Source organism: Vulpes lagopus, chromosome 10, assembly GCF_018345385.1.
Source record: "Vulpes lagopus strain Blue_001 chromosome 10, ASM1834538v1, whole genome shotgun sequence".
NCBI classification, from domain to species: domain Eukaryota; kingdom Metazoa; phylum Chordata; class Mammalia; order Carnivora; family Canidae; genus Vulpes; species Vulpes lagopus.
In genome coordinates this window covers 44,395,681-44,413,155 of record NC_054833.1, presented here as the reverse complement: position 1 = coordinate 44,413,155, position 17,475 = coordinate 44,395,681, and the positions used below count along the sequence as shown (strand labels likewise).

The 17,475-nt window shown below is 41.3% G+C and overlaps 1 protein-coding gene across 6 annotated transcripts in view; it reads right to left on the bottom strand.

Annotated features, from left to right (window-relative positions):
* Positions 1-17,475, bottom strand: part of CADM1 (cell adhesion molecule 1) — a 323,803-nt gene that overhangs the window by 37,175 nt on the left and 269,153 nt on the right. For all 6 annotated transcript variants that reach the window (XM_041770934.1, XM_041770935.1, XM_041770937.1 and 3 more), the window contains exons 4-6: positions 16,981-17,118; positions 14,781-14,939; positions 2,321-2,420 (exon numbers count right to left, since the gene is read on the bottom strand). In XM_041770934.1, coding sequence (XP_041626868.1) covers positions 2,321-2,420; positions 14,781-14,939; positions 16,981-17,118 — 397 coding nt within the window. The remainder of the gene's footprint in view (positions 1-2,320; positions 2,421-14,780; positions 14,940-16,980; positions 17,119-17,475) is intronic.

Sequence of the window (17,475 nt, the reverse complement as noted above, 5' to 3'; positions counted from 1 at the left end):
CCGAGGGGCACAGCTCCACACGAGCTCCTTGTGGCACTTGCACAGAAGCATGCTTGTGTTAGGGATTTCAAGTACCACATGTGCATCCATCAGGGAAAAGCAAATTTCACAAGATGCTCCAGAGCCCAAATCACACACACATCAAGTCTTTCAAACTCACTGAATCTAAAACTTGAGTTCTTCAGGCTGGTCCCCTTAGCCTCCTGTGACACCAGGGCCACATGGAAGATTGTGCCTGAAACTCTCATTTTAAAAGAAGGGCAGCAGAGACACGAGCACAGAGGTCACTTCCTGTCGGTCTACAATGCTGCCCAGGAGTGGCGACCTAAGACCTAAGACACGTTGCTTAATGATGAGCAAACACCCAAGTTAGCCCTGTCGAGTAGCATTCCAATTTTCAAATGGAATGTGAAGTTACAATTTTTCTTTAATTACACATGGGTTTGTCATCACAACCCAGTAAATTATTTAAAAATTAGTCCTGCATATGTGCTCCTTGCAGGCAATGGCAAATGGGTCTGCCTGGCAATCAGATCTAATGTCCTGCTGCTTGACAGCTGAAACAATCAGTGGGGGTAAGTGCTGAGAATATTCACAACATTTAATGGCAAGTTAAATTACCATTTTTATTGTATGCAATTTCTTGAGAAAATAAATAGGTAATATGCTAGAAGGGACCGCAGCGGAGTAACGCGTGCTTGCTCCCACGACCACACACCCATTCCGATTTGAGAGGAGCAAACAAATACCCTCCTGGCATAAATGTCCTGAAGGAAACATGTAATTTACTGTCCCCGTGGCACATTCAATTGAACACAGTACCTTCCTTCTTCAGGGGGAAAAAAAGCACAGAAACAAAATATAGGTTAGCAAAGCCATATCCTATAAATGTGGTTAATGTGGCTGAATGTAGGTATTGCAAGTGGCGAGAGGCCTGGGAGAATGTTTTTCTCCAACAGGATTTTTTTGGAGGCAAGGCAAGCCACTCAACAGGGCATAATCCAAACAGTTTACAAAAAGAAAGATCTGCATCTTTTGCAGGTTTCAAAGGAGGAAAAACAGCTCTGCCAAAGCTTGAAGCATTTCAAATCAAGTGACTGTGAAACACCAGAGGAAAAGCAAAACAGAACCAAGCCCATATCCTACTTCCTAATGGTCTTCTTTAAAGCTCCAAATGGTTAGTAGGACAGAAGCAGAGTCTTGTCCACAGAAAGGGAAGGACAACACAGAAAGGGCTGAAATGGGAAGAGAGCAGACAGCCGCCAGCCTCCGTCTGGCTCCCTGGTCTTCGTCAGAGATCACTCCTTAGCTGTAAATGGGGAGCATGCTTTCCAAAGATTTGGGGCAGCTTCCTTAAGATGCTCAGAGCATGAAAACTGTGACAGTGAGGCTCATTAGTAAAACTCTGAGGGGTGTGGGGGGGGAATCATACCACAGGGACAGCAGAGGGAGCTCAATGCTGGTGTTTTTGTTGTTGGGGATGGACCACTCAAAGTCTGAACGTTTATAATCCCAACATTGACACTGTTACATCTTAGGATTCCACAAATTGTTTTTTCCATAAGAAAACAATCTTCACTGTCCTAGAAAGAGGAGAGTCTCTACTCTCCCCAAATAAAACTGAATGAGGTCGACAGTGGCCTTGCTGCATGGCTTTTGTCCTGTATCAGTGATGATGTATAGCAGTTTCCCTAATTCACTTTCATTCAGCCAGGAAGCAGCTTCTTTATACTTTTCAATCAAACAAGAGTGTTAATAGGTTCTTTCTCTTATGCAATGACATATATGTTGTATTCCATGATAAAAGCTCTAGGACCATTCCTTTCTAACAAAAATATTTCTAGGAGTCATTTTTCTTTGAGAGAAGGAGAAGCCAAATCAAAGGTAGGGCAAATTCATTTTCCAACGGCTGGCCCTAATCACAGCGGCTTAATTTAAGTCTGAAAACCATCTTCCTAGCAGCTTAAACATTAACACAGAAGGTAGCAGATATATCATTAGATTATGGGCATACCAAAAATTTATTAGGATTATTTTTTGTAAGAGAAGATAGTTCTGACAATCATGTTGATGATAATAAAATAGAATTAGCTGAGATTTCAATCTTAGCTGGCATTTCACTTTTCTTCCAATCCTGACCATTAAGAACCAGCCACAGATATTCATTCCCTCTTTCACTCACTATTCCTTATTTCTTGAAAAATCTTCCATACTTTACAGCAAGAGACAGGTGACAGGCTGGTGACTTGTGAATGCACATTTCCGTGTTGTGACATTTACTGCTCATGACCCTCTGTCAACCTTGGCCTTCAGAACTTACTGGGGCTTCCCGATAGCTTCGCATGTTAACTCGAACGCATCTCCTTCCCGGGTTAGGCCTTGTACAGGATAAGTCATCTGAATATGCACTTGAGGCTTATCTGTGTGACAACAACACAAAGTATAATGTTTAGCAAATGATATCAGGCAAAAATCAGACTTGCACGTTGCCACAAACCCCATACCACCAGCACTCCCTCTCTCCCTGTCCTCATGCCTTCACTAACATCCTCCTAATTAGTTAGTAATCCTGGCATTTGCTCAAATTAAATTGACTAATAACTCCAAGGAGTGAACTGCGAACAGATAAGAGATTCATAAGCCAACTGCGCCACATCAAACATTTCCTGTGAAATACATTTTGTTACATTGAAGTTTATCTCCAAACTCACTCAAGCTAAAGGAAACTCATTTGCCTTCATGCTGAGGTGAAGCCACAGATATTTGTGGTGCTCAGAATTGATACACTTTATCATATATCATATATTACTATGTGACAATATGTTGTACAATGCATATTAATAAGTTTGCCTCTTCTACGCTCTTGATTTCAAATGGGAAAGACAAAACTTCTGAATTCCACTCAAATGGCTTTAAGAATAATGAAATGGGAAGTTCTGGTGGTCCCAACGAAACTTTTTGATGTCTCAACGTATACACATGAGAAGGAAGGATATGGACAGGTACTGAGAGCCTACTGTGGTAGGAACTGTCCTTGGGGGTGTAATGAGCTCAGTTTTAGGGATGAGGGCAGTGGTATCAAGAGAATGAAGTAGCCAGTCCAAGGTCATAGTGATAAAGAGAGACAGTCCCGAAAATGTTGGGGTTTCTGGTTCAAATCTGCATTTCCCAGTGGCAATCCATAATTAAAACCATGTAGAGCTTCTTTAGATGGTCAAGTACTTAGCTAACTGACATAGATATTCCTGTATCTATTAGCTACTTAAAACCCATGGTTGGAGTTTGTGGGGGTTTGGGTACGAGGGATGAATGACGAGAGGTGTGGGGCACAGGGAGGGAACCAAGAGGGAATGGGATTAACTCAGATACATATACAAATACATTTACAAATAAAACCTGAATGGAATTGGGAGATTTTTTTTTTCCATGTTAAACTAACAAGCTATTAATCCCCAAATCAGATTTCTGATTTAATTCTGTGGCTTTGTAAATGTATATTTTTGGAAATGTACCCAAGAGTAATAAATGTGAGAGGGCAAGACATCACTTGGCTGAAAGGTCAAAACAATTTCCATAACTTTACTTTCTCAGACAATCACACCACCTAAACAACAGCCCCTTGGCCTTTTACAAGCACTGCTTAGCTCATTAACATTCATCCTATGGACTGCGAGAGAAATCAGAAATACGGCAGGGCTCAACAGATCTCAACCTGCACGCGGCTAAAATAAGCTGCACGAGGGAGTCCTCTCTGGGGATAGCTGCTTTCCACACACATTTGTATAGTCTCGTTCTCATCATAGATCTTTCTCTTATGTCTCTGAAAGCCACGTGGCATTCAGAACCTCTTAAGAGAGCCTTCTTGTACACCAGTGTACACTGCACACTGTGAGCTGGTAACCCTTTCTGAGAAGCTAAGTCACTTGCCAGAGGACCTAACTTAACAGGCCCAAGAGCTCCAGCTGACCCCTGCAAAGTTATACCGTTCTATTCTCGGACTTGCTAGTGAAGGAGATGTTCAAAAGCAAAACGGCGTGGAGGTTTCCAGGTACTGGTAACTGGACCGGGAAAGTAGTCACTAAAGAGAGGCAGAAACGGACAGGATAAACAGGATGACCTTGAATGAAGACTGGCTTGCTGGGCAGAAGCAAGGGCTCCTGGCCACCCTCCTTGGAGAGCTCCGGACTACAGCTTACACTGAATACAACCACTGGGTGACATATGCAAATCTATTATTTTTGGTGGTGTAACACATAAACACAGAGCTGGCCAGTGAAGTTTATTACAAACACAAGATACAAACAAACAAACAAATCAATGAAAACAAACGCCAGGAGAAGGTTATGTGACTGAAAACACAGACATCCAAAGATCTGTTCCTTTATATTTCACATTTGGAAACAGCAGCACTTACGGGGTTCCTGGTTTGGAAACCTCTGTGATTTTTACCTAGGAACCATTCCGGGGTGAGGATAAATTTAAAGCCCCAAATCTGGGCTGAAATGTAACATTTGCTTATAGGTTAATCTCTGATCCATGGAAGGACTACATTTTCCATGCACTGCTGACTTCTGCCCATTAATTAAGGAGAAGCAGAATGCCTGTTGGCCTATGTGGAAGGTTTTGGGTTTTTTTTTTCCCTTGTGTCATTTACAAGCACACGGAGAGGGTCTATTTTTTAGCACAGTGCGCTAGGGGTTTTACATGCTCAACTTCCATTAATAATAAAGAAAGTGTTGAAAATCTAATCCACTCTTGCCTCTTTTCAGTACCATGGACTTTTAGTTAAATGCTTTTTTATGTTACTAATGGCTGTATCTCGGTTGCCAATTACTCAAAGAAATTAGGAAGAGCAAGCTAAGGATTGACTATACCTGGAATTTATATTAAAAACACACACACACAACATACTAAGCCATAGAAAATGCACCTTCAATTTTGATAACTGATTTTCCCAATTTACTCCTCAGGTTCCTGGAGAAACATCTACCATCTACTTATGGGTACAGCTGCCACGGTTACCTTAATAGCTAGTTGAAAAGGTAAACATTAATCTTGTTTGTATTATACAGAAAAATGTCCTCCTCTGTTGACACATGCAGTATTTATAGGCATATTATCTGACTGTGGGGCAGCAGAACTATCTTCATGCCCAGCCTACAAACCACTCTGGCAGTCTCCATGTCAAGATCGATCCCCTTCGTTTGCCCTGAAAGAGCTCAGGTATGCTCAACAGGTGGACTAGACATTTGTGGGATTCCAGTGGTGCCTGTAGAACTCAGGGAGGTTAAATCTTCCTAGGAAGATCCTGACTACAATGTGAGTATGTCAAAATCCTGCACAATCCAGATGGCTGACTGAATAGCCCAAAGCTCATCATTTATATTTTAATTATGTTCATAAATCAAATGTTATAACCCACCAAAGCTTTTCTGAGACAGACCCAGACTCTAAGATTTATTTTTAAGTAATGAGGTAAGGCCCAGTACATTTTCTGGGTGATCGTTTTATGCCTCGATTGGTGTTGTAAGGCACAAGGCTACAAGCCAGATGACACTTTCTACCCAAGTGCAATAACTGCCCAGAAATGTATCGCCCAGAATGGCTTAATGTCATTATAAAATGGAACCGCTATATAAAAATAAGAAAAATAGTTAGGTCTGTGCACTTATGGAACAGTATAGTTATAGAGATGGCATCACCAACAGCCAATCAATTAGGTCGAGGGATCTGAGGTTTTCATAATAGTGTAATTTCTAAAAAACCCTATGAAAGACATTTAGCAAGACTCTTAGAGCAGACAAAATTCATTCATTAGTCAGTAGCACAGAGGGTTAAATGCCAGGAGGCCTCAGGTCACACTGCAGGAGCAACCAATTAAAAAAATAATATTAGAAAGACATTCCAATTTGATGAGACTTTCTTTAAATGTACTTTGCTCTCTCTATAAAGGGAAAAATATATATAAAAGGAAACTCTTAAAGAGGTTAGAATGGCTTGCTGGCAGATTACAATTGATTTCATGCCAGTCTGACCTTGTACCACGTTCTGTGATCTTTCCAGAAGATGAAGCTCGAGACTGTAACCTGTATTCACTTGCCTATGTAAATGAAAAGTCATCATCTCCTTCTCTCTAGATCACAACATTAATGTAGCAGGTTTTAAAAATTACTTATTAAAAAAAATAAGAGGGGACTTTGCAATTTCCTTTCACCTAGGAGGTCATTGTTGCCTTTTCCTAGACAGGAGTAGAGCTGAGGCAGGAAGAAGACACCAGATATCCCAGCACGAGACTTATCCCAGGGGCCCCTGACACTTCCCCAACCCCACTCCCACTCCCACAAATTTCTATATCAAGGAATGCAGACATCCAATGTCCTTCGATACATTGACTGCAACTAGACCCAAGGGTTTGGGTGCAAATTTGTTCCTGCAACTGCTTTCGGGACACAGGGTCTTCAAGGCCTTCATTGGATTCTGTCCAATATTCCAAATATCTGTTAGAGTGGACTGGATGCCTGTGTAGCAAATGCTAATGGGCCCCTACCAGGGAGAACCCAAAGGTAGAGAGCACTCAGATGTATCAGAATGGCTGAGAGAAGTTTGGGTCTAGGCCTGTACATTCAGGTGGGGAAAGCATCAACTGGAGAGTCTTTGTCAATCATGGGGAATTACTGCAGGTTGGAGGAACATGACAATGCAGAGATTAACCTGAGATTTGGTGAGTATTAGTTTTTTTTATTTTTTATTTTTTTAAGCTCAAGGCAAGAATCGGCCCCGCGTCATATGGCTGTCTGGATTGCTGGGAGAGGCCAGCTTTACACCGAAGGAAGACAGTGTCCAGTAGCAGGAGGTGACTGGGTCTGGTTCGAGAACAGTCACACCGAGCTTTCAGAGGAGTTCCACGTCCTGCAAGATTTATTTTCTAATGTCATCATACATTCACGAATAATTTTCACTACCATTTATTTTGTTTGTTTGTAAGGTGAAGGACCTTCTGCTGTTATATCTGTTGTCTGAATCCGAGCACCACCACCACCGCAATGCAATTGTGCTTCTAGAGGAGGGTAAGCTATTAGGAGCGGGAGGGGTCAAATCTGGTGGGAGATGCAGGACCAAAAAGCACGTGCCACATCACTCTAGTAGAACGCAATTTCTTCCTGTTGCAACTTGCAAGTAGTTTTGTGGATACTGAAATTGCTGTTTACCCAACAGAATCAAATTTTATTCTGTGATGTTGCAACAGAAAGTTATGTCTCCAGTGCTTTTGAAATGGGTGGCACACTTACAGAGCACTCTTCCCTATTTTTGAGAAATCTTTAAAATTTGAAAGTGAACACTGGACAAGAAAAGCCTTCTAGCATGATTTTCTCCATAGGAAAGTTAGCTTTGTAAGAAGCAAAGTTTTTTGTCTTTTGTATCCTGGTCCCTGGGCACATACAGTAGGCACTCAATACTTGCTTACCAAGTGAATGAATGCATAAGAAAGTGGGGAAATACCAGAGGGGCATGGACTCCTATTCCAAGCGTGGCTACTGACTTAAAAAAAATTAGATCATGAATATATCTTAACCTTGTCACAAGATAAACTGGGCACATTAAAATTTTTGAGAGTTTATTTGAGCATTCATGGATTCAAATAGGGCAACACCAAACTGAAAATGCTCCAGCCACAGGAGCTAGGGGCAAGGTTTTTACAGAGAAGACAAGGAAGCAAAGCAAGGGCTATTATTTGATTGGCTATGGCTTAAGTAGTTGCTTCATTTGGGGAAAGCCTAGCTGGCTGTTCGTAATTGGTGGTGGCTTCAGCTTCATTTTCTTGGGAGCCTGGGGACTCTGGTTGAGGTTTTGGTTTGCTCCCGTAGGCGACCTGAGGCATAAGAGTCACCCCAGTCTCCTGGCCTCCCTGTTGAATCACTTCAACAGCCCTTAGGGCAAAATATAATCATACCATTCTTCTGGAAGGTCAATCCAGCTCCCAAAATTTGAGGTTCAGCCCAGGTGTTCTGATTTACATGCTTCCATTTCACTACACATTTATTTAGTATTTCTGGTGTATCTCTAAGGTGGGATCTTAGGGGAAATCATAAAGGATGTTGTCTGACCACTCATTTTAGATTTTCAGATTTTAACTTCACAACCATTTAACCTTCCACAGAATTGAAATATGACCTTGAGTTAAAAACATTAGGAGAACTAGTTTCACAGTGGAAATGCTCAATGTCCACAGCCACAGAGACGTATCTTCCCCAAATACATGAGGTCAGACAGCAGATGTGGACAGACTGTCCTTAGTAAGGGGCCTCTATCTACCGAGAGTGACTTCAGAAGGTAGGGATAGCGGCTTTCTCTTCCCTGACAGCTCGTGTCATTCAAACAGACACGGCCTGACACTCACTCTTTGAATATTGGTCCCTAAGCCTCCTGCCCCACTGGTGCTGCAGAATGCTCCACGAACAAGCTATGGAGTCAATAATATCAAGAATGTGGCCCCGCCCCTGCTCTGTGATAACGCAGCAAATGACAGCTTAAACATTCGTTTCAATCAGGGGGTCTCCATGAGGAATAACAAATACTGAAATAACTTCCCTGAAACTCAATTCATGGCTTTAAAAAAATAAAAGGAAGGGAGAGTGGGAGGAAGAACGTATTCTGTTCAAAGGCGAGACTGGAGATCAGAGAGAAACAGGCCAAGTCGGGAAACACCAACTATTATGCTTTGAAGAATACAATCTGGGAAGAGAAATGATGGGGGGAGGATGGATACGGGAGCTGCTCTTGGAAACGATGTCTCATCCTTCACTCCAAGCAGAAAGACTTTCCTATTTCCAGGTTTTTCTCCCTCCTTCACTGCAGGGCACTGTCGATACCAGAGAAACATTTATTTTGGCACAGATAGAGAACAGGTTTTGATCATCCCCTCAATGCCCAATTTCCCCCCAATTGAGGGAATGAAAGACAAAATCTAGTCTTCTCTGGACCCTGGATGAACAGGAAAATGGATTTACAAAATATCTGCTTATATGAAGTCAATAAAACTCATTTTGAAAATGAAGCCTACGTACGCAATTAACCATCAGATGAATAATCAGAGGAGGGAAGGTATTCAAACATCCATCTCTAGAGTCTTTGTTTTCATTCTCCCTTTCAAAACTCATCTCAATCTCTTGTTTTCTCTCTCTCTTTTAAACAAACATGCACACACACAAAACCCTCACAAGATGAGGATTTTTGCACAACATTTCAAAGAGCAGGGCTGTGATGGGGGCGAGCAAAAGACACACAGCAGCAATTCAAGAGCTTCAGATTCACCTCAGTCCAGAGTGAGGCTTTTCCCACTTTGCACAGCAATCTGAATTCCATACTGAGGGTCACAGCTCTTCTTTGAATTCCCAGCTTACGTCGCTATGTGTTGCCACCTTGATGCTATTTAAACAGTTTTCTTTTAACGCTCAGACAGTGAACTGTTCTCCTTTAAACAGGCTTTTATTTGACAAGAGGACGTTCCTTCAGATCTGAAGCTCCACTAACCGTGCTACAATTGTACCACGCTCTGCTATAATCAACCATGTTGTAAATTTGAGCAATGCTACGTACCAGACACGCAGAAGGAAAAAAATGCACAGAAGGAATTTAGGGTTATATAGCTCAGAACATTAAAGGCAAAACTGTTCTCTGCCTTGCATCTGAGGCACAAGAGCTTTGAATTCTAGCTTCCGCGCATAATTATTTTCTGTTTTAAACATTTAGCTGTGTGCTGCCGTAGCCTTGCTGAGCCTCACAATGAAAGCTGGAAAACTAAGAGCCCTACTGTATGTTCTTCATTCCTAGCAACGTTCCTATGAGAAAACCTTATTAATGAGCTTGCAAACGAGCACCCAACAGGGAAATGTCACAAACAAGAGCGGCTAATGCCCCAGAAAATCAAATAACTGAACACTTGGCTGATTGTGGTGCTTTTCATATTTATAATAAAAAAAGAGGGGGGGCTTTAATTCACTAATTCTGAAGGGGTCAACACCTTGCTGAACAAAACAACTCATTTATTTATGTTCAGAAATCTCCAGATGATAAATTACATTGATGTTAATCACTTCAATGCATGCTACACAATTAATATCTGTACTCACCAAGAACTTAAAGATTATTAAAAGTATGACAGCATACACATCTGGCTGATTTTTCACATAATTGGGCACAACAATTTCTCCTGGTACCACAAATAAGGGTCCTCACAAACAAACACTGCAAAATCCTGTGTTCAATTAATTAGGACTTAAATCCACAAGACAAAAGCAATTCCAAGTTGTAGCTCAAGCCTTGTCTTCTAGGCAGGATAGGAACACTCCACTTCACAGCTCATCCTTTCCCCGGCAGATTTAAGGTATGCTGTTTAACGATACACAATGAAGGTCTCCGTGGTTTCCTTTTTAAAAAATATCTTCTCAAAACAATGTAGTTTAGGGCACCTGGGCGGCTCAGTGGTTGAGTGTCTGCCTTTGGCTCAGGTCATGATCCCAGGGTCCTAGGATCAAGTTCCCTGCAGTGATCCTGCTTCTCCCTCTGTCTATGTCTCTGCCCATCTCTGTGTCTCTCATGAATAAATGAATAAAATCTTAAAAAAAAAATAAAACAATGTAGTTTATACAGAACACAAATTCACTATCTGTCACTTAACCCTGTTCATGTCCTGGTTAACAGCCATTGGTCTTTGATGAGGCAGAAAATGGTTTCCAGAAGGCTTCATGGAGTCAAGTGGGCCAGGACTGAACCAAGTGGGTATAATGAATAACCAGTTCCATCAGGTTAGAGTTCCCCCAGGGTAGTCTTATTTACCCAAAAAAGAGTTGTTCTTAATCTGAGGTTCATAGACGAGTTCAGTATTTTCTGGTGATAATTTAATGCTTATAAATGATATTATTAAAAAAAAACCTTTTTAGGTAATATACAAAAGGACATTAAAAATAAAAGCTATGTATTTATTTTGATGTTTATTAAACATAATACACAGAGCAAAATAAAATTCCTAATTTGATGTTTTTTTCCACAGGTCTTTGTTAGGGAAAAGCAATAAAGTGACTTAAAGACAAATTCTAAATTAGTTCACTTAACTCATTTAACTGTGTGGACAGCCCATGGATCTGGGAAAACTAGTCCTTGAATAAACGGAGTTAGAATAACTCTGTAGGATAAACAGACTCCTTAAATTGGAAGTAAAACATGGTGGCTACGTGATTCTGTTCATCTTCTTCAGATCTATGGGACTTTTAAACGGGTTTTAAAGGAGGTTAAGATCAACTGATGCTAAGGGTTTGGGCTAATTACAAAATGAGGGTCTAGTGCTCCTCACAGAGTACCCAAAATTCCATCTCCACAGAGACTGCTAAATCTCATGTGTTTAAGGATCTCTCCTCATTGCCATCAAGACGTGGTACTGCTTGTCTGCAGAGAGAGTGCGCCGTGAGAGGGATGGAATTGGAACCACTGGCGAGGGCCAATGACCAACAAAGCCCTGGTGCCCAATGCATGAGGCTTTTTTGTTATTGCAAAGGTGTTCAGGAGAGTACTGCTGGTGGGAAATGATGTCGAGGACCCCAGTCGTGTCTGGAGGAGCTACTTAAAGAATTCCTAGTTGAGTCCATCATGTAGTCAGTAGTGCTCCAGGAATGGAGGGTAGTGTGAACTATCAGGTAACTTTCCTGAGCACAGAGTTATATTTAAGATGTCAAAGAAGACTCTAAATTCCCATTCAGATTAATATAATGGTTGGTAATTCTTGACCCTTTTTTTTATGTAAAAAGACTTTCTCTTTATGTAAATTCTGAAAAATGAAGTATCAAGAATAAAATACCCGTGTGGCTCACTTCGGATAAAAATACCAAAAACACAAAACAGTAGTCTCCCATAAAAAGGTGCTGAGTAAGGGACAGGTGAGACTAGGTAGAGAGAGACAGGTAGGGGGCTCTGTTACCAAGCTCACAGAAATCCCAGATGTGCAGAAAAGTTATAGACAAGATATTAACCAGAAAGAAGGGAATATAACAAATCTATCTTGTTTGTTCTAAATACAGACAAGATACTGTCATAGTATTTACAAATCTACCTTGTCTTAAATGTTATAGATGAGATATTTACCGAAGTTTCCTGGTTAGTTTTCTATAAAAGACCGACCATAAAATCCTTTCGTGGTAACCCATCCTGGACCCCTCTCACTCTAGAGGGCTTTCCTTTCTGTTCTCACCTTCCCTTAATAAACTTTCACTTCATTTCACCCTATTGCCTGTGAGAATGAATCTTGGATTCTGTGAGACAAGAACCCTGCAACAGTGCTGTGTTAAGAGTTAAAAATGATCAATAGGTGTGTCTTTGTTTTTGGAAGGCATTGGTCACTTCCCTGTGGCTGAAGCAGAACTCGAAGATGCAGATGGATTCAGATATGGAGCTTTATTCCTTTTTCTTAGAAGGACAAATCTCTTGAATCTACAGAATTTGGAAGACAAGACTTAAAAAAAGATCATTATCAAGTCTTCCAAGAGGAATGAGGTACAGTATTTAAAATATTTTACATTTGGAAGTGAGTGTAACTTCAAGGTGGGTGGGGCTATCCTATGTGGAAGATGCTCTGGGGACACTGGAAGAGTTTAGGGGTGGGAGACTGGGTGAATTGTCTACTCAGGTTTCACAAAGGAGTTAATGTATTATTAAAGCTAATGGGCCCCTACAAGGAAAGTTAATGGATATTAAGTTTGCTTAAATGAATTACATATTAACAAAGTCACAAGAAATCTACTATCTGCCAATTTAGATAATATCTGATCATTTCTGTTTTCCCATTATAGGGACATTACACCACAATAGTTTTAGTGATATGAAAATTATAAGCATGATGCCCATAATGAAGCTACATAATGAAGGAGATGAAATGAATTAACAAGAAAAACCTGCATTATGTAATGTTAAATTGAGCCAAACTCACAGAGTAAGAAAAGGTTAGAATGGGACTGGTGTCTCAGAAGCAACTTTTTACATTTAATTTTAGTCAAAAGGTGGAGAAGCAATTAGAAGCCACTGTTTACACCTTTCCCTGGCCCCTGTTTTGCACAGGCAATGTGCTTCACACATGTGCTGAAGACTATAGTGGGCTGAATGGTGGCCCTCAAAAGATATGCTCACTTCTTAGCCCCGGAACCTGTGAATATAGCCTTATTTGGAAACAGAAGTCTTTGCGGATGGCATCAAGTTCAGGATCTTGAGATGAGACCATTCTGGATTAGCTGGGACGATGCTAACTCCAACGGTAAGTGCCCTTATAAGAGACATGAAGAGAAGAGAAGGCAAGCCCGTGGTGAGACAAAGCAAGAGACTGGAAAGACATGGCCACAGACCAAGGAATATCTGGGACCCCCAGAAGCCGGAAAAGGCAAGGAAAGCTCTCGTCCTAGAGCCTTGAAGAAGTGTGGCCCTGCTAACCCCTCAATTTTAGTCTTCTGTCCTCTAGAACTATGAGAGAATACATGTGTCATGTTAGGCCACAAAGGTCGTGATAATTAGTTATGGCAGCCCTAGGAAATTAATGGAAGAATTCATAGATGCTAATGCTTTGCCTTTGTCAGATACCCTGTGGTTGCCTTTCCAACCAAATTCTTCCAACATTCCCACTACGCACACTCAAATATCACCTCTAATTTTTCAGAGGCTCAGTTACAGAAGCCTTCTGATAAAAAGCAGAGACGTTGGCTACTTGGCCACGACTCTGCTGCAAGGATGGCTTTGTGCAGAAAACATTTTGGCAGGCCGTAGAGTCCCGAGAGAAAATAAGGAGAGTGTCTTTACTTCATTGGGCACAGTGAGGACACAACCTCACTCACCATGATCTAGCTATTATTGATGAAGCCATTGAGATTGTGGCACTGATCCCAAAGACTTCCACTTTTAAACTCATTGCTATACTTTAAGCTAAAAATGGAAGAGAACTGCAATTTAAAACAAAATGCTGGTATAGAATGGGAATAAAAGCCCCTCTACAAAAATCAAAAAAAAATTGGTACTTCTGTGGGGCCTAAGAAAGTGTCAGGGACTACTCTAGATTGTGAAGTTGACATAGAAATGATTATACTCAATATTCATAAAATACAATTAAGTCATGTGGTAGAACAGATTGGAATCATTTTAAAGTTCTACAGTTGGGTTAAATGTAGTATTTTGAAAATCCTCATTGGCATGCTGTAATATGGCAGTGTTTCAATAAAATAATCCTTTGATTATTTTACTACTAAGACAACAAGATATAAACTCTATCTATGCTATATAAAACATATGTATTCAATAAGTGGCTTCTGAAGTATTTGTAAGCCACTGCTACTCTATGTCCTCAGGATAAAATACTCAGGTGCTGCTATGATTTGAATGAATGTTTGTGTCCCTCCCTCCCCAAATTCCTATGTTGAAATACCAGCATCTGGTGTAACGATATGAGGTCGTGGGGCCTTCGAGAGGTGCTCAGGTCATGAAGGTGGAGCCCCCATGAATGGGATCGGTGCCCTTGTAAAGCAGCTCTGGAGATCTGTAGCGCCTTCTGCCCTGAGAGGACACAGCATGAAGGCAATGGCTATGACCCAGGAAGAGGGAGGGCTTTTTCTAGAACAGAACCACGCTGGTACACCTTGATTTTGGACTTCCTAGCCTCCAGAGCTGTGAGGAATCAATTACTGTTGCTTATAAGCTACTCAATCTGTGCTGCTTTCTTACAGTAGCCTGACCGGACTAAGACAGGTACTCACACTGTACTTCAAGGTACCGCTGAGTCTGCAAGTTTCCAGTGACGGCAGGGTGCTCCACCTGACAGATCACTGGGACCCCGTCATCCTCCTTATGCACCTTCAGCATCAGCTGACTGGTCACAGTATACATGTCTGACCACTCCTCCACCTCCGATTTGCCTGGGGAACACAGAATATACCAAGAAATCAGAGTTAAGTGAATCTCTGTCACTGTTTCTACAGACTCCTCTCCCCGCCCCAACAGAGCTATTTTAACAAGATGATGGAAGTCACTGGGATAAGGGTAAGCAGTGGGTAGATAACAGACAAAATTATAATTTTTTACTTTTCAACCTTGTAGAGGATATATGTAAGCTGTATTTCTACCCCACATAATATATACTATTTTTATTTAAATATATTACATATGTTGTCTTCTATCTTAAAAACCTCCCACAAAAAGGCAGCTGAAAGTTGAACCACTTTGCCATCTGACTGCTTATGGCATTCTGGAGGAGGAAAAGAGAAGAGCTTTTCACCCCTACCACCATCTGAACTTGAAACATCTAGTAGGCTGTCATGCGGTTTAAAAATTCCAGGACATCATCCAAATCTCCAAAGTAATTCAATCAGGAATAGAGATATAAACAGCCCCCTCTGCCCACCCCCATCAGAAAAAATTAAGAGGGAAAGTAACTAAATGGATTTACATAATTGAAATCGTAATTGAAATGTTTAAACTCTGAGACTTTTGGAAGACCACAAAAAACACAGTGGCAGCGGGTAGAGCAAAGTAAGATAGAGGCTTCAGGCCAGATGGGAGACATGTCCAAGAACACCCAGAAAAGGAGGGAGGAGGCTTCCGGATAGGATGAATAGGCCAAGGCGGCCTCTTTCCTGAACTCGGCACTCCCCGGGACATGGTGCACCATTAACTTTCTTTTAATGTTTTGTACTTATCGGTACACATCTAATGGTTCAATTCACTTAGAAAAGCAGAGGGGAAATGAGAAACTCCTTCCTTCTAAAACCATACCTAGGAAATAGGAGATTAAAACAGAGCAAGCTTTTTGAAACTTACGCTGTTATATATAGATTTATCTGTTTCTAGATATAGATTTTTATATCCCATTTCTAAAAGGCCTTCTTCTTGTCTTCCTGGCACTCTTGATTTATTCCACAAGCACACAGAGCACTTACCTTGGCCCAGATACTCACTACGTGATTTACCAACATTCATTCACTCATTTCATCTTCCTAAGAATCCCATAAAATCTGTAATATCAATATCTCCGTTTCAGCAGAGATTGCTAAACACAGCTGGCATTCCTGGCAAATGACCAGAGTGTTTGGCCCCTGGTACCACTTGCAAGGCAATCTTGAAAAGGAAGGGGTAGGAATGCCCACACACATGTTAATTTAAGATGACAGACACAAAAGGGTCAACTAGGGGACAGGCTGTGGCCCAGGCGATGGCTAAGGTGGCAGATATTTGAGGGTACAGGAATCAAACCTGGGGCGGCCTAGGCTGAGGAAGAGAGGATGGGGAGTAGTGTTAAAGCATCGGCCTGCACCACTATCACGAACTAGAAGCTTTGCAAAAGAACAGGCTGGTGAAACATGCAAGTGAGTTAGAGAGTCCACGATGAGAAAAGGGCCTTCAAATCCATAATTAGGATATAATCCTTACTGCACTTAGCATGCCTGACCCTGCAGGAAAGCACACAGTCAGCAAGCTGACAGCATAGTAACACATGTTAGAATAACTTGGAATTCACCATGAAGACTGTTAGACTTTTAAAAAAATATTAAAATTTTTTTAACATCTAACATGAGAATTTGAGGTGCTGATCCCCCCTAGGTCACAAGGTGAATGAGAACTGAGGTACAACACGGACAGCTGGAGTTCAGGGGATACCTCCAACAATGGCTCTTCCTAATATAAAGAGTTCTAGTTCTTTCTGAACATCTGAACAAAAATCAAGAAATACCCATCATCACAAACCCTCAAACCACAGGAGGAGGATATGCATTAGACTCAATAAAATGCCTTTATGCTTTGGCTTCAGTTACATTTGGTAAATGATAAGAAACCCTAGCAAAGTGGACATTTTTGCTTTAGGGGTATGTTTTGCATGTATGTTTAATTTCCACCAAGGTGTACCCCCGCTGGAATCAGGTGCCCACCCACTACTGCAGGACAGGGCAGCCTGAACCTCACCTTTTAGCTCTTTGTTCCCTTTGAACCACCTGATGGTTGTGGCTGGTTTGCTGGCCATGGCGGTGCAGTTCACTTCAATCTCCTCACCTTCCACCGCTGTGTCTTTCTGGATATCGATCATCAGATTGCGTGGTGGGACTACAAATTAAACACATGTGCTTTTTAAACACAGAATCCATTTCTGCACATAGCCTTCTTTTCATTAGAAGTGAGCACCACTGCTATCAAAAAGAGGAGACAACTAACAGACATTCCTGATGGGAATTTAAAACGAACTGCCACCCGAGGGGAAAAAAAGAAGTACAAAGTCCTCATCAAAGAACGTGAATTATATGAAAGTTGTTAATTTAGAATTTCTCTCCTACAGTTATCTTGTAAAATGCCCAGCTTCCCACTCCTAAGTCATGAGTGATCGAGTTATAACAGTAGTGGTGTTAGTTCTCAATCGGTTAATAGAAAACTAATCAGAATACAGATATAAAAGTAAGACGAGGA